This window comes from Rattus rattus, chromosome 12 (assembly GCF_011064425.1).
Source record: "Rattus rattus isolate New Zealand chromosome 12, Rrattus_CSIRO_v1, whole genome shotgun sequence".
Taxonomy (NCBI): domain Eukaryota; kingdom Metazoa; phylum Chordata; class Mammalia; order Rodentia; family Muridae; genus Rattus; species Rattus rattus.
This window is the reverse complement of record NC_046165.1, coordinates 67,283,738-67,307,647: the sequence shown is the minus strand read 5'-3', so window position 1 is coordinate 67,307,647 and position 23,910 is coordinate 67,283,738. Positions and strand designations below refer to the sequence as shown.

The window sequence follows — 23,910 nt, the reverse complement described above, 5'->3', positions numbered from 1 at the left end:
GGACTGAAAGTGCAGTGTTAGTGGAAAACCGCATGATCTGAAGACAGAAGTGCAGAACGGGACAGACATGGGACATACATGCTGTAATCAGGTACTAGCATGTGGTCAGCTATTCCTGGACATGGCTACACAATTTGATGTCAAAGATCAGACCAGGGTTGGGGAGGGGAGACAAAAATTCAAGTGGGCACTCAGCATCAGGGTGTTACTGTATACAGGTTGATAGTGCAGGATTAAGAAGCCAAAAACAGTGTAAGGTCCAAGTGTTAAAATCCCCATGAACAGGAGAGGCTCATGGCAGCTGTGAGGAGAACTCTATGAGGGAGCCTCTGAGGAGAGAAAATGTTTGCATAGGCACCTTATTCAGAAATCCAAGATCAGCATGGAAGTAGGCAATCACACGCTGGCTGTGAAAGTTACAGTGCTTGGTGGGAAAGTTACAGTGACTGGAGGGATGCCCAGCAGGTAACGCTGTCCAACATTCTTGCTGAGGACCAGGGTTCAGTTCCCAGCACTCACATTAGGCCACTTACAACCCACCTGTGACACCAATTCCAAGAGACATGATGCTCTCTTCTAGCCTCGTGGCCACCTCAAAGGTTGTTCTTGCAGCTTTGCTAGAAGCCGAGTGAAGGCATCTGGAACTAGTTTCAGATGGTTGTGAGCCACCATTTTGGTACCAGTAACCAAACACAGGTGCTCTGCAAGACAGCCAGTACTCTTAACTGGATTAACCTTTAAAATAGCTTTAGAACTGTGTGTGTGATGGCACACACACCACAATGCACATGCAGGTCAAGATGAATGCAGTGCAGGTCGGAGGACAGCTTTGTGGAGTGGGTTCTCTCCTTCCAGTTATAGTTGGGCCCCAGGGATAGAACTTGGCCCACCCCTAGAACAGGACAAGCCAGGGACAGAACCTGGCCCACCCCTAGAACAGGACAAGCCAGGGACAGAACCTGGCCCACCCCTAGAACAGGACAAGTCAGGGACAGAACCTGCCCCCCCCCTAGAACACTACAAGCCCATTTCCCACGAAGCTGTCTCCCCAGCCTCAAGTTTGGAATAATTATCAACATGTCTTGTATCTTCATAAAATGCTCAGATCTGGAAACTCTTTAATCAGCACCTACTTGTAAGCTTGGCTCCTCCGTTCAATCACAACTGGATCTTATGCTCTACTCAGTACCTGGGGGCTTCCACAAACTGAACACTGTTAAAGGTATTCCGGGAGAGGAGTTGTCCAGTGGTCAGACACTGGAGGGTACTTTGTTGATTGGCACAGTGGAGTTCAATGGAGCTCTGGTAATGACAAGCTCAACCTGTAATACTCCTACACCGAGCTTTTCAAATGGAAAGTAAGTAGTATTTGAGTGCCAATGTCTTTGTTCCCCGTTTACTAGAAAGGAGACAATGTTAACAATGTACCAATTTATATGCTAGTCAAAAAGTGTTTCATAAACCCGTGTGTTTACTAAGAATTGTAAAATGTTTAAGCTGTAAGGTTTGAAGGGACTTTTATAAGGCATTTCAGTGTTAAACCATGGAAGGCAAGTGTTTTTCTGCGGAGCAGAACTGAAATGCAGTCTAACCACTGGTTTACAACTTGGTTAAAACCCAAAGCTGTAAGCCGTTTTAGGGAGTCAGAAAATATTTCGCACACTTTCAAGAAGTGTTCAGTTAGTCTCAACCATTTGTTTTTATTCTCAAAGCGTAAATGCTCAAAAGTAATACTCATTAGCTGGATGCCTGGCAAGCAAGACATATTTAAATAATGAACAAGTGAGCAAGCTCTTCAAATTCAATGTAGTCCTTCATCTGGGCTGATTCCCCTTAATTTATTCACAGAACTTTAGGCTCATTTTACATGTCTGCTCACACAATTAATTACCATGATTGAGTTCTCCAACACTGTAAAACTAGACCAAGAGATGCCCATTTACAGCATGTGTCAGGTGGGGGAGGGTATTTATTACTCTGCCTTTAGCCGAATAAGAGGCATGGAGTCGTTTTATGAGTATTTAAGGGAAAACAGTCTCCTCTCGCCTCACAGAACATAAATGGTTTTTAATCTCTAGTATAATTCTTTGAACTATGAAATCCCAGAAGAGGAAGTGGTCCCAAGAAGAGTCCTTCTAGGTTTGAGTTCATTCATTTCCAAGTGGCCTGCCTGTCCAGCTCCTTGGACCGCTTTAATGCCTAGAGAAATCCGTTTCCTCTGAGCCAAAGTCGGCCTCCCGACTGCATCCCCGAGGCCCCACTGGTCCGTGCCGAGACGTCGAGGCCAGTCACCACCTCCTCCTCCTCCAGCCAGGCGGACCGCCAGTCCACTTCTGTAGGGGCGACACCCAGCCCGCAGGCCACACGCCCCGCGTGTGCGGCGCCTTTATTTACTTCGCAGAAGAGCCTCCAGCCCCACCTCCTAACAAGTCTGGAAAGCAACAGGGCGACGCGATGTTGGGGACACTGGTGAGCGCCCTCGAGGGGGACCGGCGAGGGCATGGCCGAGGCCGGGCTGGGGCTGAGGGACGGGGAGGGCGGCGGGACGGCCCGGAGAGACGTCTCACGGGCATTCGCAGCCCGCCGCGCAGCAGCCCGGCAGACACACGCACACGTGCACGCGCGCCCCACACCCGCCCCCCGCGCGGGCTCCGGCTCTGGGCGGCGGCGGCGGCGGGGGGGCCGGGGGCGCGCGGGCCGGCGGCGGCCGGACCCCGGGACCGCGCGGGCGGCGGCGGGCGGGGACGGCGCTCGGGGCCGGCCCGCGCGGCGCCCATGCTCGGGGAGGGCCTCACGGTGTGCGGAGCGCCGGGCGGGTCCCGCGACGCTGAGCGCGGCCTGTCCCGCAGGTCTGGATGCTCGTGGTCGGCTTCCTGCTGGCGCTGGCGCCGGGCCGCGCGGCAGGCGCGCTGAGGACCAGGAGGCGCCCGGCGCGGCCGCGGGAGTGCGCGGACCGGCCGGAGGAGCTCCTGGAGCAGCTGTACGGGCGGCTGGCGGCCGGCGTGCTCAGCGCCTTCCACCACACGCTGCAGCTCGGGCCGCGCGAGCAGGCGCGCAATGCCAGCTGCCCGGCCGGGGGCAGGTCCGCGGACCGCCGCTTCCGGCCGCCCACCAACCTGCGCAGCGTGTCGCCCTGGGCGTACAGGTGAGCGGGCCGGAGGGGCGGGGCGGGGCCTGCAGGACAGGTGGGTGGGGCAGGGTGGAGCCGGGAAAGGGGCGGGGCCGGGCCGGGGCGGGACTAGCGGGATGGGCGGGGTCGGGTGGGGTCTGGGCGGGGCGGAGCCTCCACAGGGGCGAAGCCTGCGGTGGGCGGTGATTTGAAGGAAGGATTTCTGAGGGGGATCGGGTGGAACTATGGGATGGAGTGGGGTCGGCCAGAGCTGGAGGGGAGTGGCAGGGCAGTCCGGTGGTGCCAGTGAGGTGGAGTGGGGCCTGAGGGGCGGAGTCTGAGGAGCGGGAGGAGGTGATGGGTGGGGCCGGGTGGAACTGTTGGGATGAGCCACCGGAGGCAGGCCAGGTAAGGCCGGTGTCTAGTGGTCTCTGAGCTCAGGGTAGAGCCAGGAGAGATGGGATAACTACATTAGGAGCGATTGGTTTCTACAAAGGTCTGCCACGTTCTTTGAAGAAATGCTGCTTCCTCTTGGCAGCTCTTTCTGTATTTGTTATGCAATAAATACCTATTCTTTGCCAGATGCACCATGATGAACCGAGCCACATGACTCTTTCTTACAGGAGGCCTGTAGGAATGTAATCTAGAAGTGCTGGGACGCTCAGAGCTAGGAGGCACACCCTCTGAGAGAGTGTGTGGGGAAACTAATATGGGGACAGAACAGCAGGTGACAAGCAAAGCTCCCAATGTGAGGTAGCTTGAAGTTGAGGGAGGGAGAGAACATCCTTGGCATGGCATTCAAACTGTGTGGAGAATGGGCAAGATTCTGAGGATGACCTAATCTAGGTGTGTGTCAAACGAAGAGCATGCCCAACGGAAGCGTGGGGATGTGCAGAAAGATGGTGGCCACGTGACCTGTGCAGATGCCAGTGACGGAAGGCATAAGTAGCCCTCACATGACCCTGAAGATGAGAAAGATAGACACCTTAGATGAGTCTTTCAAGGATGGGGGTGGACTCTAGGGAAGGACAGTCGTGGGCAGAGGAAAGGAAGAATGCAGTGGGCGTTTTCCTTGTCCTGCTGAGATGGTACCCAGGGCCTAAGATTTGCTAGGAAGAGCTCCACCTCTGAGCTGCGCTGTCCCACCCCAGTAGCATGTTGTTTGTTTGTTTCTTTTGAGTGAGAGTCTTTTTATGTAGCCCTGGATATCTTAAACTCTCTATGTAGACCAAGTTGGTCTCGAACTCACAGAGATCCTCCTGAGTGTTGGAATTAAATGTTTCTTCATTTCTAAAACCATATAGTGATCCACTCTTGTATTCTGGAGAAGATGTTACTAGTCAGTTTGCCATTACTGTAACAAATACCGGGGCGGACAAGTTGACTCATCAGACAAAGGTGCTTGCTGGCAAGCCAAGGACCTAAGTTCGATTCCCAGAACCCACACAACAGAAGGAGAGAATCGACCTCAGCAGGTATCCTCTACCTCCACATACAAAGTTACCACCTGATACACGAAATAGGTAAAGAAAAAATTAATAAACACAAACAGCGGAGATAATGACGTTTAAAAGACAAAAAGGCTCAGTTTTAGAGATTCCAGTCTACCATCAGGCAGACCTGTTGCTTTTAGGCTTCTAGTGGGTGCCAGGTGGCGGTGTTTCGAGGGGCATGTGGCAAAGCAAAGCCTCATCACTAAGAAGCAAAGCGAGAGAAAAGGGAAGGGGTCAGAGTACCAGTCTCCTTGTGAGAACACGTAAGTGACCAAAGGCCTCCAGCAGGGCCCCACCTTCAAAGGCTCCACAACCTTCCAACCGTAGCATCCTGAGGAACAAGCCTTTGCCGTGTGGGGTTGAAGAGAGGACACTTAAGATACAAACTGAAGCAGGTCCCAGTGAGAGGTGCCCACAGGCATGCTACAGCGCTTGCAGGAGACGTGGCCTCAGCGAGGAAGCAGCAGTGGATAGAGACAGGATCAGGAAGACAGGATCAGGCTACTGAGAAGGCAGGGCTGGCCGAGTGGCTGGCCGAGCGGCAGGAAGGAGGGAGCTACAGGGGTGTGAACTATGTCCTGGGTCAAGGCTGGGGCCAATTTTGTCAGTTCCCTTGAGCAGCACCACCTTCCCCAGTTACCCAGCCGTGACTTGGCTGTGACTTGGCTGCTTTTCAGGCCAAGTCGACCTGTGGTGCTTCCCTTCTCACAGCTCCACCCACATGGGACAGTCCATAACAAATCCTACCCTATACAGGGAGACAGTGTTGGAGTTGAGGCTGGCCTAACGGCCCCTCCAGGCCAAAGCACACACAGGTAACACACCGCAAGTCTCAGGTCCTCCGTAGGAATATCTCCTACGGTTCTGGCCAAGCTTGTAGAGCATAGTCTGTAGGAGGTGTTTGAAGATGGAGATGGAGTTAAGGCTGTTGAGTCTTACTGCTTTTGAGAGGGACAGGTGACAAGGATGAGCAGGGGTGGGGGGCGGCGAACAGGCTGGAGATCGTCCACTCAGCGTCCTATGTGGGAAGTTAAGCTGTTCCTGCTACAGGAACTTGTGCCTGACACTTGATTCTTCCATGGCCACATCTGAAAGCAGGGAAGGGGCAGGGAGGGAAGTGGTTGTTGAGCCCTGTACTTGGGGTGACTGGATCTGGAGGGGCTGATCTGCAGATCAGATAGCTTTAGGTCCCTTGTTCACCCTCGTCCAGAGTCTTCACAGTGGTGGTGAGTTATCACCCCCATCTGCCCTGTGAGAAAATGGGGGCTGGGTAGCTTACACTCATTAGCAGGGAGCTCGGGGACCGTGCTGGGCCACTGTTGCAGGTGCTGTCTACTGCTCTGTTCCCCCTGACACCCCCCCTCCGCCTCCACTGTCACTCACCACCTGAGTAAGGAGGGTAGAAAACGTCCGTGGTACCAGCTGCGAGGTGTCACTCAACCTTCCTTGACCGGCAGATTGTGCACTCAGAGAGCCAACCAACGGCATTTCAAGAATACCTGAGAAAGCTTGCCTGGCAGGGCATGCAGACTTTCTCATCGTGATTCCCTGCACGGTGGGTGCCTCAGTGCAGAGCATGACTTTAGGTCACACCGCAGGCCGTGTAGAGATGGCTGAAGTCTACAGGAGGGGATGTGCAGGTTCTGTGCGTATCCTACACCTTTGCACACACAGTCCCTGAGTGTCTGGGGAACTCGCTTTTCTTCTAGATTCCCAGAGCCGTCTCCTAAGGGGATGGAGGCCTGAGATGGCCACACCCCCATAAGCAAAGTAGAATGCTAAGGAAGATGGGTAGGAAAGCAGACGTGGAGTCAGAAATACCTCAGCACAGGAAAGATCACTGTAGGTGGAGCTCGGGGTTTTAAGGCAGGCCCTGAGCTCTCGGCTGGCTGTTGTGTGTGAGGGATGGGGATCATGGATTTAGCACAGCTGGGTCTCCAGCTGGAAGAAAATATGGTTGGATCTTACTCCTGTGTGCCAACAAATTCCAGATGATTCAAAGATGTAAGTGTGAAAAATAAGGCCACAAAGAGGAAGGAAAACACGAACGACTTTATTTATAATCTTGGTGTGCAGGAGGCTTGTTCAGCAGCTCACAGCCCCAGACAGCAGAAAAGATAAGATCAAGAAACACGGTTATATAATTACATGCTGTGTGGTCTTGTCGAAAGAGAAGAGTGCAGGGCAAGCCAGGGGGAGAAACATTTGCAACCCATGTCACAAAGGGCTCCTTTCCCAATGAGCTCCCACAAACCAATAAAGCCAGTGGCATCATGGGAAGGTGGGCCAAGGTCGGGGCACGGGCAGGGAAGGAAGATCACGTGATCTGACTCTCTCAGGGCGAGAGGGAGAAACACATGGAAACCACAGTGAGAAGCTGCTCCTTGCAGTCATTGTGGAGCTGCTTTGACGAAGGCGGGGGAAGAAGGAAGCCGACATCCTGGCACAGCCGAGGGGTGTGAATTGGGATGACTTGGAAAGGAGGAAACAGGGACTGTAATTATCAAAACTATGTCTTGAGAGGGGACCTTGCTGTTATCCATGCTGGCTTCGTGCTCCGGGCTCAAGTGGTCTCCTGCCCCCACCTGAGGTTGCAGGTGCACACCTGTGCCCCGCCCAGTCTGTCGTGTCACGTTGGCCCAGCGAGTCAGCCTACCAGTATTTCTCCTGCAGACCCAGGTGTCCACACACCTTGGTGAGCAAGGACATTAGTCGCTGCTGTAGCGGCAAGGGTGGGAGGCATCACAATGTCCACTAGTAGACAGGAGTTGCATAGAAGGGCTGCGAAGAAGGAGATAGCTTTCAGATCACTTAAGTAGATCAGTCACCATCCATGAAGGGAAAAGTTGTGATTAGCACGCAGTCACATTTGTGCTGAAAGAGAAATGGATATAACATATACACATACCCACCCACGCTTCCTTCCTTCCCTCCTTCTTCCTTCCCTCCTTCCCTCCTTCCCTCCCTCCTTCCTTCCCTCCCTCCCTCCCTCCTTCCCTCCCTCCCTCCTTCCCTCCTTCCCCTCCTTCCCTCCTTCCTTCCTCCTTCCTCCTCCTCCTCCTTCCTCCTCCTCCCCTCCTTCCTCCTTCCCTCCTCCCTCCTTCCCTCCTTCCCTCCCTCCCTCCCTCCCTCCCTCCTTTCTTTCTTTCTTTCTTTCTTTCTTTGAGTCAGGGTCTCAGAGTCAGTCTAGCTGGTCTGGAACTCACAGAGCACTGGGACTGAAGGCTAATGTGACCACACCTACCCACATTCTTTTTAAAGGGTCTCACTGTGTTGCTCAGGTTGGTCTCAAACTCCTGAGTTTAAGTGGTCCTCCTGCCTCAGCTTTCTGAGTGTCTGGGACTACAGACCTGTGCCACTGCATCTGCAGAAGATGCCTTTGTTCACAGAGTGACGGGAAGTCTCCCAACTATGAGGAAAAAGCAGAAGCTGCAGAAATGCAGTTTCAGCATCAGAGGGAGAGACACTCAGAGTCCGTTTGAGGGGGCTGGAGGCTCACAGAAGGGGTGCTGTAGACAGTGGGGTGGGGTTCTTAGAAGCCTGTGGCTCCATAGTTGGGCTGAGCTCTGATGACATCACAGTTTAGACTGTAAGAGATTGTCACTGGTGAAAGACCTGAAAGACCAGGGATGTTGGGCACCTCTGTCTTCATCCCCCCCCAGGTCCCGGCATGTTATTAGGAAAGCAACATTCATCTCCCAGAACATAAACATGTTTTCTCATTTATCTTGTGGCATAATATGCTTGTTTCTCCTTTGCTTCAAAAACAAAACTGCCAAAAATAAATCAACTTGATTGCTCAGGAACATTTTTTAAACAGCAACTTAGTATATTGAGAACACTGGAGTTTATTACTGTTTAAAGACACACCGGCTTGCACGACGACGCCCCAAAGATAAACACCTGCCACCACTCCAAGCAATTCTAGCTTGTTTATTCTTCTAGTAGTCGGCTAAAAATACTTTTCTCTAGGATATGAATAATGCAAAATAGCTTATTTTGAGGCATTATTTGTTACTTTTCTATATACCCTTTCCTCCTCTAAGAGCCAACGTCTAAATTTATTTCACAACAAACAAAATTTGTTGGTTCTTGGTTACCAACAGTAAGTAAATGTGCCACAGGCCTGGGGGCAGATGCTGAGGTGACCCCTTAATCCCTTGCAGGCGTTCTTTGGCCTGTGCACTTTTCTGGAAGCCCCTGAGGTGGTTCATAAGCCCCCGACTTTCTTTCTTTCCAAGGTAACTTTCATGTTCAAAGTTCTGCCTTCCAGAGTTCTCCACAGGAAGAAATTCCATTTACTTCAGCCAGCACCTGGGCTGTGATGACTCTTTTCAGAGCCCACCCTGTCCTGGACACCCTGGCTGCCCTGTGCCAGCCTGTTGGGGGTGGCCTTGCCACCTTTTCGAACATCTTGATGGCACAGTACTGAGAGCAAAGCTTGGAGAGGACAGGTGACTTAAAAGCAGACACGTGGGCCACCAGGATGTTTGATTAAACAAGGGACTAAGGAATCCCCTCAGCTGCCCATAGGCCTGTAGCATGGTCTCAGTGTGAAGAAGCTTCTGCTCTCTATCTAAACGTACCTATGCAGTTCACACCGTTATACCAAGGAGCAGACGAGGTTACTCCTGCCCAGTGATGGCCCACGCATTCAGGGTAAACTTGGGCTCTGACATACTGTGATCTGCTCTCTGTGGGCACTGATTTTTAAAGGCCCAGAAGGAAAGGCCAGGCAGAAAGGATGGCTCTTCTAAGAGGCCATCTTGCCCTGCGAGGTGTTCATTAATTATTCCATCTTCCCCAAACCTAAGGCCACATTTACCTCCCAAATGTTAACAAGGGCTTTACGGGGCTCTTACTGGAACAAGGGTAGCCACTGACTATGACTGCAGGGACCTCTCACATCACTCCCTGCCCAGTACATCTTAAAAAACAAGACAAAAACCACATCAGAGGCAGCAAAGTGGTATGACATACACCTGCCGTCCAGCTTTCAGGAGGCTGAGGCAGAAGGATCATGTTTTCGAGGCTCTGGGCCTACATAGCATTATCCTGACTTAAACATCAAAGACTCGTAACATTAGAGAAAGGTAAAGAAATCAAGAACACCATCATTGCCTTCACGCCCCCTCCCCCCCGTGACTCCCTTTCCGGTGACTTGAATTACCCAGGGTCAACTGTGATCTGAGAATACTAAAGGGAAAGTTCCAGAAACCCACACGCTTTAAGCTGCAGACGATCTCAGCAGTGCCATAAAACCTTGTCCTTCCCGGGACGTGAGCTGCTGCTGCTTTGCTCGGTGCAAACACTGTGTGTGCTGCCCTCTCTGCAGCCACACACCCACCATCTCAGTTGTCACAGCCCTGACGTCTCGGTACTGCCATGCTGTGCACAAGCGACCCTTACAGACTCACACCGTCCTCCCTATTTCATCTCCTGTAGACAGGGCATCTCCTCACGAGAAGCGCGAGTCTCAAAATCAATGAGATGCTGAGATTCACATAACTTCTACTGTAGTGTTGACTGTTTTATTTTTTTTTTTTTTTGTTTTTTTTTTTTTTTTTTTTTTTGAGCTGGGGACCAACCCAGGGCCTTAAGCTTGCTAGGCAAGAGCTCTACCACTGAGCTAAATCCCCAACCCCTTGACTGTTTTATTTTACTTAGCCTAGAGAACCTAATTTATAACTTAAACTTTAATTCATAAACACTAAACTCTGAAGTTTCAGGCTCGGGGAGGGAGGCATGTTTCCAGGAAGGTGTCTAGTGGCTAAGGGTTAGGGGGAGTCTGTAGTTTAATGTTAGAGGAAGCTATCCCCACAACACATACCCTTTAAAAACATTCCTATTTGCCACTTAAAAACACAACCCCTCACTGCCATGCGTTTTCAGATTTTTTGCCAAAGCTACAGTACAGAATTCTGTAAACGGGAGTTCTGGGCCTAGGGATCCATCCCTCCTTGCAGAGGCGACACTGGCCAACAGGGGGCAGCACAGGGCAAGCATCCTGCCAGACGGTGGTCCAGGGCCTGCATCTCCTTGGATTTGGGGGTAGAGGGTCCTTTCATAAGTAAGTTTTTCCTTGGGAATTTCACTCTTTCCTATGTCTCTGCTTCATAGCTGTGAGTTGCTCCAAATGACCTTCAGACAACGTCACAGGGCTCTCTGTCTTCCAGGAAGATGGGGATTCTGTCTGATCTAATGTGCTGGATAAGCCTCAGTAACGTAGGCACTACGTTCTTCCTACACCAGCTTAGGATAACGTTCTGTTAAGAAAAGAGGGGTAACGTAGAAAAGGGGCAGACACCCAAGGGAGTGCCTTAGGTCTGGCTGGAGTCTTCATAATACTGTTCATCCCGATTGGCCACTGTAGAAAAGGAGGTTTACCTTTCTTTTCCCAAACAGCTTACGTAAGAGATGTTGGTGTTTTCATATGTATATAAATATACATATATGTGTATGTATATATGTGAATATATGCATAGGAATATATATGTTTTTAATGGACGGGTGACCTTGACTCTGCTCAAGCACAAAGCTGTGGGCACAGCCAGCTCTGCAGCACCTCTCACCTGTCAGAGAATAAAAATAAAAACATTGTCATGGAGCATTGTTCCCGGATTACCGTCAGCTTTGATGGTCGGTGGCTCCCCAGGGCTGGGGCTTTACTTTAGCATGCAGAGAGCTGCCAGGCAGGATGACAATATTTCACTCTGGATACCTCTTTCAACACTCTTCACCTGAATAAAATGTGGGTGCCCGCGCCAACGGAAGGATTTGGGCAAATGCAGCAGAGCCCCACACAGCCACGAGGTGACATTCCTTCTGTTATTGTCCTCCACAAGTGGCACATTAAAAAGGTGGAGGGCAGAGGATACAGCTCCCCAAATCACTACGTTGTCAAGCAGAAAATACCAGGGACTCTTGGAGATGAAGGCAGAGGCCAGAGGCTAGTATTTGTGAACTGCTCCTCCATGGTGACAGCTGGTGCCACAGACCAGGTGGGCTCCTCCCTCGCACATCCAGCCACCTCCCCCATTGTTCCAAGGTCGGGGACATCAAAGATGGCTCGGGACCCACATTCTGCAGCTTCCCCTGGAGAGCTGAGCCATCCTGTGGGCATGAGCGAGTTTTTCCTTTGAAGAGATGCTCCCAGCTGCTCAGGGCGTCACATTTGCCGTGACAAAAGAATGGGAGCCTGGAGGAGTCTCGGCTGTCCTTCTCATTCCGTTCTCTCCTGTGCAAGACCCCACTGCCGCCATGAGCTTCCAAATTCCTTCCTGATGCTCTGTCACCTCACTTGGCCCCTTGGTGAGAATAGGTTTTACACAGAATAAGTGGATTCCCAAATGGGACTGTCACTGTGTACCAGGTGTGGACACTCAGTGTCCCTAGACCGTGTGATTCTAGGACCACCATTTCCCCACATGTGAGAGGGAGGTGGGCCGGTGAGCCTCCTGGCTGCTGGTAGCCCTGAGCTTGCTCCTTGGTAGGAGAGCCGTTTGTTCCGGAGCCCGCAGGCTCGGTCTCGGCGCTGCCAAGTTCAGAAGCAGCAGCTACAGAAGAGCTGACCTCTAACTCTCCCCCGCCAGGTGGAGTCTGAGGGAATCTACGTCCTGGTCAGGACGGCTGCAATCCCTGCTGAGTTTTTTCCATGTCCTCTTTCAGGAGAAATGCACAGTGTTTTCTTTTCGGGGCCAGAGAAGTGTTTTTCAGTGCTTCTTGGCAGCAGACACTGCGGCTCTTTGGCTCCCTGGGGCCTTAGCAAATGGAAGGAGGGAGGAGCTGATGGGCCTGCTGGCCACAGCTTCCCCCTTGAGGGAAGAAGCTGTTTGTAGCCTCCCGTGTCCCCAGTTACCCCTGCTTCCCCCACAGAGCCCACTGCTTCAGGCCCTGGGGCACTGGACAGTCGTTTATGTACAGGGAGATTTCCCTATGGTGTGGTGGCTCCTGCCAGCCCCAGCTGCAGGGCTAACTCCAAAGATAAAATGGAAGGTACTTTCCCCGCCCCCGGTGCTGGGAATGGAGCTTAAAGCTTCTCCCACAGAGAAGTAGCCAGCTGTCAAACCCTTCTTAATTCATGACTTCTTTTTGTTTTGAGACAGGGTCTTGTTATATAGCCCAGGCTAGCCTTGGACTTGTGGCAGTCCTCCTGCCTCAGCCTCCCAAATGAGAGGTGTGCACTGTTAGATCTGGCTTCACTTTTCCTAAATGAGGAGAGCAAACAGCCTGCACAGAGCTATCTGTGAGAGTGATCTGGGAAGCTTCTTTAAAAAAAAAAAAAAAAAAAAATAGCAGCATCTTGGCTCCATTCCAGAGCAATTAATTCAGAATCTCTAGGGTGAGGGAAGAGCATTACTATTTTTAAAAAACTCACTTATGTGCTTCCAGTGAAGTACAACTAAGTCCACAGCCATTCCGCGGCGGTGCCAACTCGGGTTATAATGACCTTCCGTGTGTTAGCGTGGAGGCCACTGTGGGCTGGTTCGGTCACACAGAAAGGGCACTGGGAAAATGTATCATCCAGTTGTTGACCACCAGCTGCTGTCTGTCCATGGCTAGCCATCCGGTGCAGATGTGGCCAGACACTGCTTGGTGCTGCCATACTTCTGTGTGCTCGACAGGATGACCAGTTTAAGTGAGCAGAGCAGGTCACTGGACTGCAAGTGAGCACAGACAGCCATGCACTCCAGAGGTGGACCAGAAGATGGGAACCGTGGTTGTTTCTATTCTTCTAAGATTAATTTTTTATTAGCACATTAATTATGCCTACTCATGAAGCACCATGTAAGATTTCAACACATGACTGGCACATCTCAGGAAACACAGTCCCATATTCAGTGTAGCCCAGGCTGGCCTATAGCTATGGTCCTCCTGCCTTATCCTTCTGAGTGCTACACTGACGTGTGTCGCACACCATACGCTGCCAGAACCTGCATTTTAAGTGAGAGCTACACGGGTGCTCTGTAAACTCCATGTTGGCAGTCTTGCACTGACGGGACCTTCTCAGAGGAGCCTCTGCTTTACTGAGGGAAGCTGCTTATCCCTAAAGGGTCTGCTGATTACCCACCATCCTGGACTTCCCGCTGTCTTAATCCCTCGTTCTCCCTGGGATGTGTCCTGCCAGTTCTGAGCCTTTCTTTTCTTTCCCTGTGAGTTTCAGGATCAGCTTACCAAGTTCTAAGCTGGGATTTTTGGTTTAAGATGTGTGCTGATGGTGTGGACTAAAGGAATACACTTGCTTGAGGGAATTTTCCAAGACCTTGGAGATTCAAGCCTGGTCTGTGGGCCCTGGGAAGCTCAGCCTTTCTGTCAGACCATCTTCTCCCTCAACAGGCAGCATCAGTGACTCACTCTGGGTTACTGGTCGGCAGCTAGACTGTACCAACATTTTCTTTCCAGAGCTTCTATCTGACAGGTCCCTGGAAAGTCTGCTGGGCTGAACTCAGTGGCCCCCAGTGTGCATGATTTCAGGCTGCCCATTTTGTCCCCAATTCCTCATGGGTGCCCCAACTTCTGGTCAGGGCCCCCAGCTCAGTGCCTGGGAGTGGGGATCTTTGAGTTACCCAGAGAGACTCCATTGCTTTGGAATGGAAATCTTTTGTGATGTGCCAGTGGCTGCCTGGCTTCACTTGGCCCTCACAAGCACGCATCAGGTGGCAGATTCCTCCCGGGGATGTGTTCATTGTTCTCTGAGTTCCGCCTCCGGGCCGCTTAGAATTGTTTCCTACCATGTCCAGGCCACAGGGGCAGCGCTCTTTTTCTGTCTCTGCGGTCACTTAAATTCCTCCAAGAGCTCAGCTTCCATCACCTCTAATCATCTCTGGAGGACTTGTCCTTTGTTCTTGGATTAAGCCCCGACAGCTGTCGCTCTCCAGAGCCAAACTTCACACAGGGCCAGGACCACGCCACAATTCGTCAGCCCCGGGGTGGGGGTGGGGGTGTCGATGTGTTTCAACCAAGTCCTGGACAAAGTTTGCACAGAGCAGTGGTCAGCAAACTCAGAGATGACAGGAGACTGGCCTCAGAGGCCAGGTGATTTCTGCTGTGCTGAATGTCCATGTTGGGGAAGAGAAAGGGTCCGGACCGAGGCGGCCTCGCTCTCCCACAGAGCTGGTGTTTTCTCCTGAGTTGGCAGGGAGCCGGGTGTCTGCCAGCTCAGGGGCTACTTGCCCGTCTGTGGTGCTCGTCCCTCTGAGTGAGAGCCACTGCTATGAACAGCACATCTGGTCTCTCCGTTGAACACCTTCCTGTGTGAGGAAACAATCCAGGTGCCAAAGACACATTTTGAAAATACCCCTTGCTCCCACATTCTACCCCAGGTGGCAGGTGGGGTTGGCACATGGGACCGTCTTGTCACTAGCCATTGTCCAAAGGGCTCAAGGGAAAAGGGAAAACTTTGGCTTGGGGACCGGTTGGCGGACTGGGGTGGATATTTTTAGTTGGGTGAGCCTTTGGTCATCAGGGACCCAAGCAAGAATACTTTCACCCACAAAACTAAGCTGAGTGACACCTGAGTGCTGGCTGCTCCCAAAGGACTCCCAGGATGTTGGTTGACATTGAATTGGATAGATGATGGTCTCAGGGCCAACACATGTCAAAGAGAAGGGCCTCATGTCTGTAGGTCTTCTGAGAGGTCCCTCGGGTTCTCCAGGAGTCTCTCTGGATGCTGGGGTCTTCTTTCCCATTCAGAAGCTAAGGGGTTAAATTCCTGTCCTCTGCTCTGGCTCCTGGGCTGTTACACCCTGTACTGCCCACCAGCTTCCCTAGCCTGCCGTCACATCCATGATCACACGTGCTCATGTGCTCTCACTCAGACTCAATACATACATACATACATACATACATACATACATACACACACATACGTTCTCAGTCCCACATGCTCACACATTCAAACATGCTCACGCTGTATGTTCAGCTGTGTACCATTCATGCTCACATAGCCTCGCATCCACACACACGCATGTGCTCATGTCTTACACTCAACCTCTCCCCATGCTTCTGTTCACACATGCATGCTCACACACAGTCACTCTCCTGCTCATGCTCATGCATACGCAGCCCCATGCCTTATGCTACCCCTCATACACATGGCTCCAGCGTGTGACTTTTTGCAGCGGTCGTCTCTTTTCTGGCCCAGGTGTGTGTTGCTGCTTTCTGGCTGCGGCCTCCTCTGCCTCCCTGCGTAGCGAAGCCCCACTTCATCTTCCAGGTCCCTGCAGCATTCCCCAGACCCTCCACTGGAGTTGGCTATGATCCCAATGCCTGAAGCCCGTGGTCTTGCCTGTCACAGGCCTGTGTGATCTTAGAAGCAGGTCCCACATCCTTGCCCAGCTCACCAGGGTACCCAGGGCCATCACCAGTCTCCGTTGGTGTACGCACCACCAAATGTCAAGGGTGCTGCCTCACAACCAGGGTCTCAACGCACCAACTGTTAGTTCAGTCATCCCGGTGCCCTCTGCAGTCAGTCAGGCGTAGGCTTCCCTGGCTCTCCCATGAGGAAGATTTAATAGCAATGTATTTTGGATTTTTTTTTTTTTTTGGCTCTTCATTTAAAAGTAATTTCAAGGTTAGGAGTGGTGGCACACAGCTCTAATCCCAGTACTCAAGAGCCAGAGACAGATCTCTTTTTTGTTTGTTTGTTTTTCAAGACCGGTTTCTCCATGTATCCCTGGCTGTCCTGGAGTTCTCTTCCTCTCTCACTCTGTAGACCAGGCTGTCCTCAAGCTCATAGAGGGATTAAAGGCCACCACACACCTGGTGATATCTCTGAATTCCAGGACAGCCTGGTCTACAATACAAGTTCCAGTATGGCCAGGGCTATAGAATGAGACCTTGGCTCATAAAAACAAAATAAAATGGGTGGTGGCTGGTCTACAGAGTGAGGTCCAGGACTGCCACGGCTACACAGAGAAGCCCTGTCTTGAAAAACAAAACAAAACAAAAACAAAGAAAAGAAAAAAGGAACAGAAGAAGACTCTTAATCTTCTTTTTTTTTTCTTTTTTTTTTTTCCGGAGCTGGGGACCGAACCCAGGGCCTTGCGCTTGCTAGGCAAGCGCTCTACCAGTGAGCTAAATCCCCAACCCCGACTCTTAATCTTCAAGTTCATGTGTTGATGGTATGTTCGGAGTAGGCTCTTGGGAAGTGATTAGGTCATAGCATTTTATGTTGGCGTTAATGGCTTCATAATGAAAGGGATTTCAGCTGGAGTGACTGATCTGTCTTGCCGTCCATTTGATATGCCCCACCATATGAGATGCTTCAAGAATGCCATGTTCTTGAGCTTCAAGACTCTAAAATCAGCTGAGCTAAGTGTTAATAAACGAGTGGCTGAAGCCAGCCAGTGTAGTCCGCCCTGACCTTGAACTCGTGATCTTCCTGCCTCTACCTCCCCAGTGCTGGGCTGTACCACCATACCCAAGTCCTAGTCTTTATGAATTCATGGACTGAAACATCTTCTATATCTGTCTGTCGATGAACTCTCTCCATCCTCACTGACGTTTTTGAGCAGCCCCATCTCTAGGCTCTGCCTTTCTCAGCCTGGAGCTCCGGTCTCTGTACTCAGACGTGGTGCTTTTCAAAAGCTGGTGTCTCTTCCTTCTCCTCCACGTACTCTCCTGTCTAACTACAAACCATATCCCGACATTCAAACGCTCTCCTTGACCAAGATCTCCCTCTTTGTCCCAGACATGCTTCTACCAGGAAGCTGGGGGATCTTTCTGAAGTGTCACTGGGTCACATCACTTGGGGAAACCTGTCAGAGTCCGATTCAAATCCTTGACTGTGATTTAAGTTCCTGACACAGCATCACTCTCCTCTGTGACTCACTGCCCAACTCTGACCTTGGCCCCTACTTCAAACACCCTTCTCCCCTCTTGCTCCGGGTCACAGTCAGTCCACGTGACTACCTGTGTTCATTTCCGCTGCCCGCCTTTCCGCCTGGATTCCAGCTACCTGAAATAGGACGGAGTTGGGTTCTGTGAGTTGGATAAACGTTGGAAATAATTGCAGACATTATGCGCCCTAGCTATTGAGGACTTCCTTTTCCATCATATGTTCAGTGAGAGGGAACGTCAGGAGACAGATGGGTCCCAGCAAGGACTCGCCAGGTTCATTCTGCTCCCAAACTCCTGATGGTGGAACTGAGCAAATAGAAGCAACAGACTTTAAAAGGAGGTGTTTGCATACTTTGTGGTGGAGGGACGCACAGAAGGGCACAGAAGGGCAGAATCAGCGTTTGCTTAGGTCTGGCTGCATTTGTCTCTCCACCCTCATCATCAGCTTTCACTCAGGCTACTCTCTGGTCCCTAGAAACAGTGTGAAAGGGAATTGAGCCATCCTATGCCCAGGAGGCTTCCCTGACCCCAGCTACCTCTTCCTCAAACAGCACCACCATCTCCAGTGCCTGCTTTCCGCAGACCATCCCCATCCTGGCTTGTGCGCTTTGAATGCACTTTCAAAGGGAGGTCTTTTTGTCGGCAAGTGCCCTCGTTAGTATTAAGAAGAAAGCATAGCCTTGGGTGGACACTGTACTCTGCAGGAAGGGCATGGCCACTGTCCCCTCTCCCACACCCCAGGTCTAGAACAGAAAGATCTCCAAGCCTGTTCCTCTCCCTCTCGCCATCTTGCCTCTATTTTCTTCACTAGATTTGGAGGCCACTGTTTGGTGCTTCCCTCGCTGACGGACAGTGGCTTTTCAGATGTGTCTGCTGTTGGACTCCTCAGCAAAGGTCAGGGCTGTGATGGTGGACATGAGGGTCCCTAGAACTCTGCTCAGAGGAAAGACAAGACCCATAAGGGATTGCCTGTGTTCTAGATGGATAGATTAGTGAGCATGAATTTAGGCACACAAGTCTTACAAGCAGTGGGGATAACCCTTGCTTCTGCAAGGGGACATTCAAGAAGGGTCCTAGGTTCCTCCTGATGACCCCCTGGTTCCTGTAGCTGTGCAGGTGGCTTCTGTGAGAGCAGGCTGCTCTTCTGGGGTTGCTTTTGTCTCCAAGCGAGCCACCTGTTGTAACTGACCTGTGGCCTCCCATGGGATTTGCCCATAGACTGACCTGGAGGTGTTTACATTTGGCATCTGAATTGAAACTTGGAAGAGTTGGAGGAAAATCAGTGATGGAACGTAAACCATTATTTTCACTTTTCAAATATCCCTGGCCAGCTCTCCTGTCCCCTGCTGTTGCTTCAGCTCCTTAAGAGAGCATGCATCTGGACAGGGGCCCCTCGTGGCCGTTTGTGCAGGTGTGACTGTCTGCAGGAACTGGTCCCAGCAGGGAACATATCTGGACCTGCAGCGTCTGGTAGGCTTGGAAGTTGGGATCACAGAGATGGCTCCTCAGAACTGAGATTGCAGCTCAGGAGAATAACGCCATGTCCTGTCCTGATGCAGTGGTCACCTGTGTGTGGCACTAGTGACTTTGACAGAGGGTAGTTTTACAGGCACTCCGGAATAGTGGTCCATGCTGCCTTCAGCATCTGAAATGATAGAGGTCAAGTGCCATGGTGGAACAATCTTTTCCGGGTCGGGCTCACAGCCTTGTGTTCCAGATAGGCCCTACCAGGATGCTTACTGCGGGATGCGTCATCAGGTCCAGCCTTCTCGGGCCTTCTTATTTGGCCAGACTTGCTACATAACGCAAGCTGGCCTTGAACTCGCAGTGATGCTCCTGCTGCAGCCCTCACTCTCGCTCTGTCTGCAGGATTTCCTACGACCCCGCTCGCTTTCCGAGATACCTGCCCGAAGCCTACTGCCTGTGCCGAGGCTGTCTGACCGGGCTCTACGGTGAGGAGGACTTCCGCTTTCGCAGCGCACCCGTCTTCTCTCCGGCGGTGGTGCTGCGGCGCACGGCGGCCTGCGCGGGTGGCCGCTCGGTGTACGCCGAACACTACATCACCATCCCGGTGGGCTGCACCTGTGTGCCCGAGCCGGACAAGTCCGCGGACAGTGCCAACTCCAGCATGGACAAGATGCTGCTGGGGGCCGCTGACAGGCCGGCGGGGCGCTGATGAGACTGCCCGTCACGGTCCAGCTTCCTGCAACAGGTTCCCTGGCCCCCACAAAACCCACCCCACGATCCCTGGCTGTTGCCCACTTTTTTCGAAAAGACAGCTACATAAGCTTTAAGTATATAAATATTTTCAAAGTAGACACTACATACCTGCTACTATTTTTGAATAGTGGCAGAAACTATTTTCATATTAGTAATGTAGAGCGAGCATGTTGTTTTTAAACTTGATATACAAGCACACCAGATCCATCCAGTTTCCCTCTAGTAGGATTCTCCAGCGCATAGTCGTGGTGCTCAGATGAACTCCCAGCCGCACCGTGCCCTGCCTCTGAGTCCCTCCTGTTGCCCAGGCTTACCAAGGTGATCTGAATGCTCTCATCTGTGCACAGAAGGCCTCCCAGGCCCGTGGAGAGGGAGGGATGGAGGGGCCAGGAACCAAATTCCCTTTTGTTCTTTAGCATGTGGATGGTCTCAACCTCATGAGGATTAAATTTTTTTGGTGTTATTCTTTCACGTTGGAAAGCCACTGGTCTTAATTTGTTGCAGGAGGTAGAATGTGACGTCTTAGCCAATTCTCAGGGAGCTCCAAGCACGGATGGGCTGAGTTTTGTGGCTTTTGGATCAAGCCAACCCTGAGGAGGAGGAGGAAGAGGGAAGGTCCAGTCTCGGGTGTTAAACTGTGAACTAAACCCTTACTCTCATTTAGGTGGGAGGGCTGCTCCTGAACACATTCTTTTTCAGTCACAAAACAGCGGTGGCTAAAGGACTCCGTGGCTGTGTACATTTCATTTCTTTCCAGATTTTGCTCAGGTGAATGTGTTTGGAGTTTGGGAGGGAACCCAGGCCTTTGAACTTCCTAAGTTCTGTATCAGTGAGCCACACCCTTTCCTGACTCACATTCAGAAGAAAAATAAAAGGCCTCAGGGTGGTCCCTGATATGTCCAAGGGGACCTGTCACAGGCTCCTTGGTGCCACCATCTGGCAAACCTACCAGTGACCCAAAAACAACGAGTCCCATTGACCTTAAGTTGGAGCCTCCAGAACTGTGAGCCCAAGTACACCTTTGCTCTAATGTTTATCTCAGGCACCGTGCTAGAACAGGAAGCTAACACAATGCCTCATGGATGCTCACTTCCTGTCACCAAACTCTTGGGTAACAACTGTGGACAAGACACAGCCTCTTTCTTAAACCAAGACAAGAACTGCCGGAAGGGAACTGGGCTGCCACATGCCAGCTCTCTTCCGGGCTGCTTTCCTCATCTGGGGAATGTCACAGCACCATGTTCTGTCGATGTGTTAAAATACCTCAGCGACACCAGCTTGAAGTAGAAAGTTTATCTGTGCTCAGAGCATCAGACTTCAGCATTTGGCATTGTTTGGCATTGTTGCTGTGGGCTCCTGGCAAGGAACATATGGCTGGGGGACAGATGGAGCAGAGCTGCTCAGCTCATGGTGACGGAGAAGCAGACAGAGAGGAAAATCCAGAGTCCCTAGATATTCTTCAAACGCATGCCCCTAGGGTCTTACTCCCTCCTACCGGCCCCACCTCCAGGTCTCACCATCTCCTAAATGAGAAACTCCACAAGTAATTCTTAAGTTACACATTGTACATTATTCTACAACTAATGGAATCTGACACTGATTCTTGCTCTAATCCACGTCATAATCAGCTGCAGCTGGCTTTTTTGAGGCACCATCTCTGTGGGGCTCTGTGGGTAGGGCGGATGCTGGAAAGGCGCTGCCGTCACTGTGCACAGCTCCTGCGTGGTTTCATAAAAGCTGTAGGCTGAGGCAGGAAATGTTTCGCCACTGTGGACAGCTCCTGAGGCAGTGCACCACGGTAGACAGCTCCTGCAGTTCCAGTGAGGGTTGAAGACGGAGAAGTTGTGGAGGCCATTTTGACAGGAGCCGCCATTTTGGACAGCTTCTGTGGGACATTTTACTACGCTGGTGTGGGAAGGAAGGGCCTGCCTTCGTCTTGATGGCTTTTGTGGCACAGTGGCTTTTTCGGTGTGCTGCTCAGGGACCACAACCATGACTAGCAGAGTAAGGATCCACAGGAGGCAAGAAGGTAGTTCTGGAAGTTGATTCAGTATCTGGGAGTCCGATCCCAAGTATTTTATTTTAGGCATATTTAAAAGCACGGTACAGTTTGGTGAAAAGTTTTCTGGTGACAACTCAATTGCACGTACACAGTAAAGCACAAAGTAAACTAAATAAAGATCCTACAGGACTACATTGAAACTCTTTGTAGGGGCATGTGACACCGTCTATAAGATGGGTTGTATAGACTGAGAGAAACAAGCTCAGGATAAGGATATGGGGAGGATCTAGTGTGGTCTAAGCCACACAGATAGTGCAAAGGCTACCATGTTATCAACCATGTCTGTTCCAGACTTCTGGCCAGATAACAGCTTATGTCTGTTCCTTTGAAGGAACAGCCCTGTATGCTTAACATTCCAAGTTCCTCGGACTTCATCTGTGAGCACAAGGACCACCGAGGACCACAAGGACAGTGAGTGAGGGGTTTGTTTTGTTTTGCTTTCACGGTTTTTGAGACAGGGCCTTGTGTAACCTAGGCTGGCCTAGATCTTGCTCATCTGAAAATGACACATGAGCCTATGGGGGACACGTAACGTCCAAACCACATAAGAGGTATGAGAGGCGAGCGTTGCTTTGAGCATCCGAGTCTGCTGTTGTGAGGCAGGCAGTATGAGTGGAGAGAGGACGGCCCTGGTCCTGCTCACACTTGCCAAAGCACCTCCACAGGAGTGCAGCCAACGCGTTCCGAGAGCTGCAGAAACAGCTGCAGGTTTTATGAGGCTCAAAAACAGGTCACGTATGAACACAGATTTACCACTGCTGAAGCAACATCGAGGGTCCAAAAGCCATGAAGCACGTTGGCTGCTTCTTAAACAAACTTGTTTAGTTACAGGGCTGAAGATCTAACTCAGTGCTGACCTTGCATACTTCAGGGTTTGGTTCAAGCTCCTACGCCAAGGGGCAGGGACAACGGTGGGAGCAGGGGTGGGGAGAGGGGGGGCGGGCACACGGGGGTGGGGAGAGCGGAGGGACAGGGGCAGGGGTAGGGGCGGGGTTGGGGGCGGGGCGGGGCGGGGCAGGCATGAAGGGCTTCCTGGCTTGGTTCCCTAGACCTCTTTCTTAGAGTAGTTGCACAACTTCTCTTGGATGAAAAAAATGCCAGCTTACAGGACAAGTCGGTTTCTGATTTTTCCGCTGTTAGCTGTCTGCAATTCCTAAACTACACATGATTTCTCACTTAATGTCTGCTTCTCACTTAAGGAATTTGTGGCAAATTGGTTCCTATGGAAACAATAACGGAGAGACTATTGTTTAAACAATGTACGGCATGTGCCAGATAGATCGTAAAACGTTAGCACATTTTAAGGTGACGCTGTCTGAGAATGTTGAGAGCCGGGCCTGGCCTCTGCCTGACTCAGGACAGGATGGATTTAGCTCTAGTAACAAGCCCATCTACTCTGGCGTTGTCTTAATTAGGGTTAGTATTGCTGTGATGAAACGCCATGGCCAAGAGCAAATTGGGGAGGAAAGGGTTTATTTGGCTTGCGTTTCCCATCACTGTGCATTACTGAAGGATGTCAGGACAGGAGGCTCACAAACACGGCAGGAACCTGGAGGCAGGAGCTGATGCAGAGGCCATGGAGGAGTGCTGCTTACTGGCTTGCTCCTCATGGCTTGTTCAGCTTGCTTTCTTATAGAAGCCAGGACCACCAGCCCAGGGATGGCGCCACCCACAATGGGCTGGACCCTTCCCCAATAATCACCAGTTAAGAAAATGCCCAGCAGGACTGCCTACAGGCATTTTCTCACTTGAAGCCTCCTCCCCCATGACTTATGTAAGTTGCTGAGTTAAATTATGCACAATGAACCCCCGCCTTGGTTCCTCATCAGTGACCTCCCTGGGCTCATTTCAGTGCTCATGAGTGTTACTCTCTTATGAAAAACTATCAGAGTGTTTGATTCCTGAAACTTTACAGACATAAAACTAGCCAGCACAGGTGCCCACAACTAGGATCTTTTCCCCTCCCCTAGAGGTCAGTTGTGGCTCTGCCCAAGGACTAGATAGAGCGGCTTGTGCCTGGAAAAAGAAGTGTGCAGTGGAGAAGCTGGTCAGTGTGGGAGTGGGGTATGTGACATGTGTTGGCCATCTGACGTTCTTTTGGTCAAAGAAAGTATCCTTTCCCAGAGAGGGGGCCTCCTCCTCCTCTTCCTCCTCCTCTTCCACCTCATTTTCCTCCTCCTCCTCCT

The 23,910-nt window shown here is 51.4% G+C and overlaps 1 protein-coding gene across 1 annotated transcript; it reads left to right on the top strand.

Moving 5' to 3' along the window:
• The first annotated feature begins 2,722 nt into the window (after nt 1-2,722).
• On the top strand, nt 2,723-20,131 carry Il17d (interleukin 17D). The gene is made up of 2 exons (XM_032917466.1): nt 2,723-3,145; nt 19,312-20,131. Exons 1-2 carry the CDS (start codon nt 2,856-2,858, stop codon nt 19,616-19,618), a joined length of 597 nt encoding a protein of 198 aa, XP_032773357.1. The 5' UTR covers nt 2,723-2,855; the 3' UTR covers nt 19,619-20,131.
• The last annotated feature ends 3,779 nt before the right edge of the window (nt 20,132-23,910 follow it).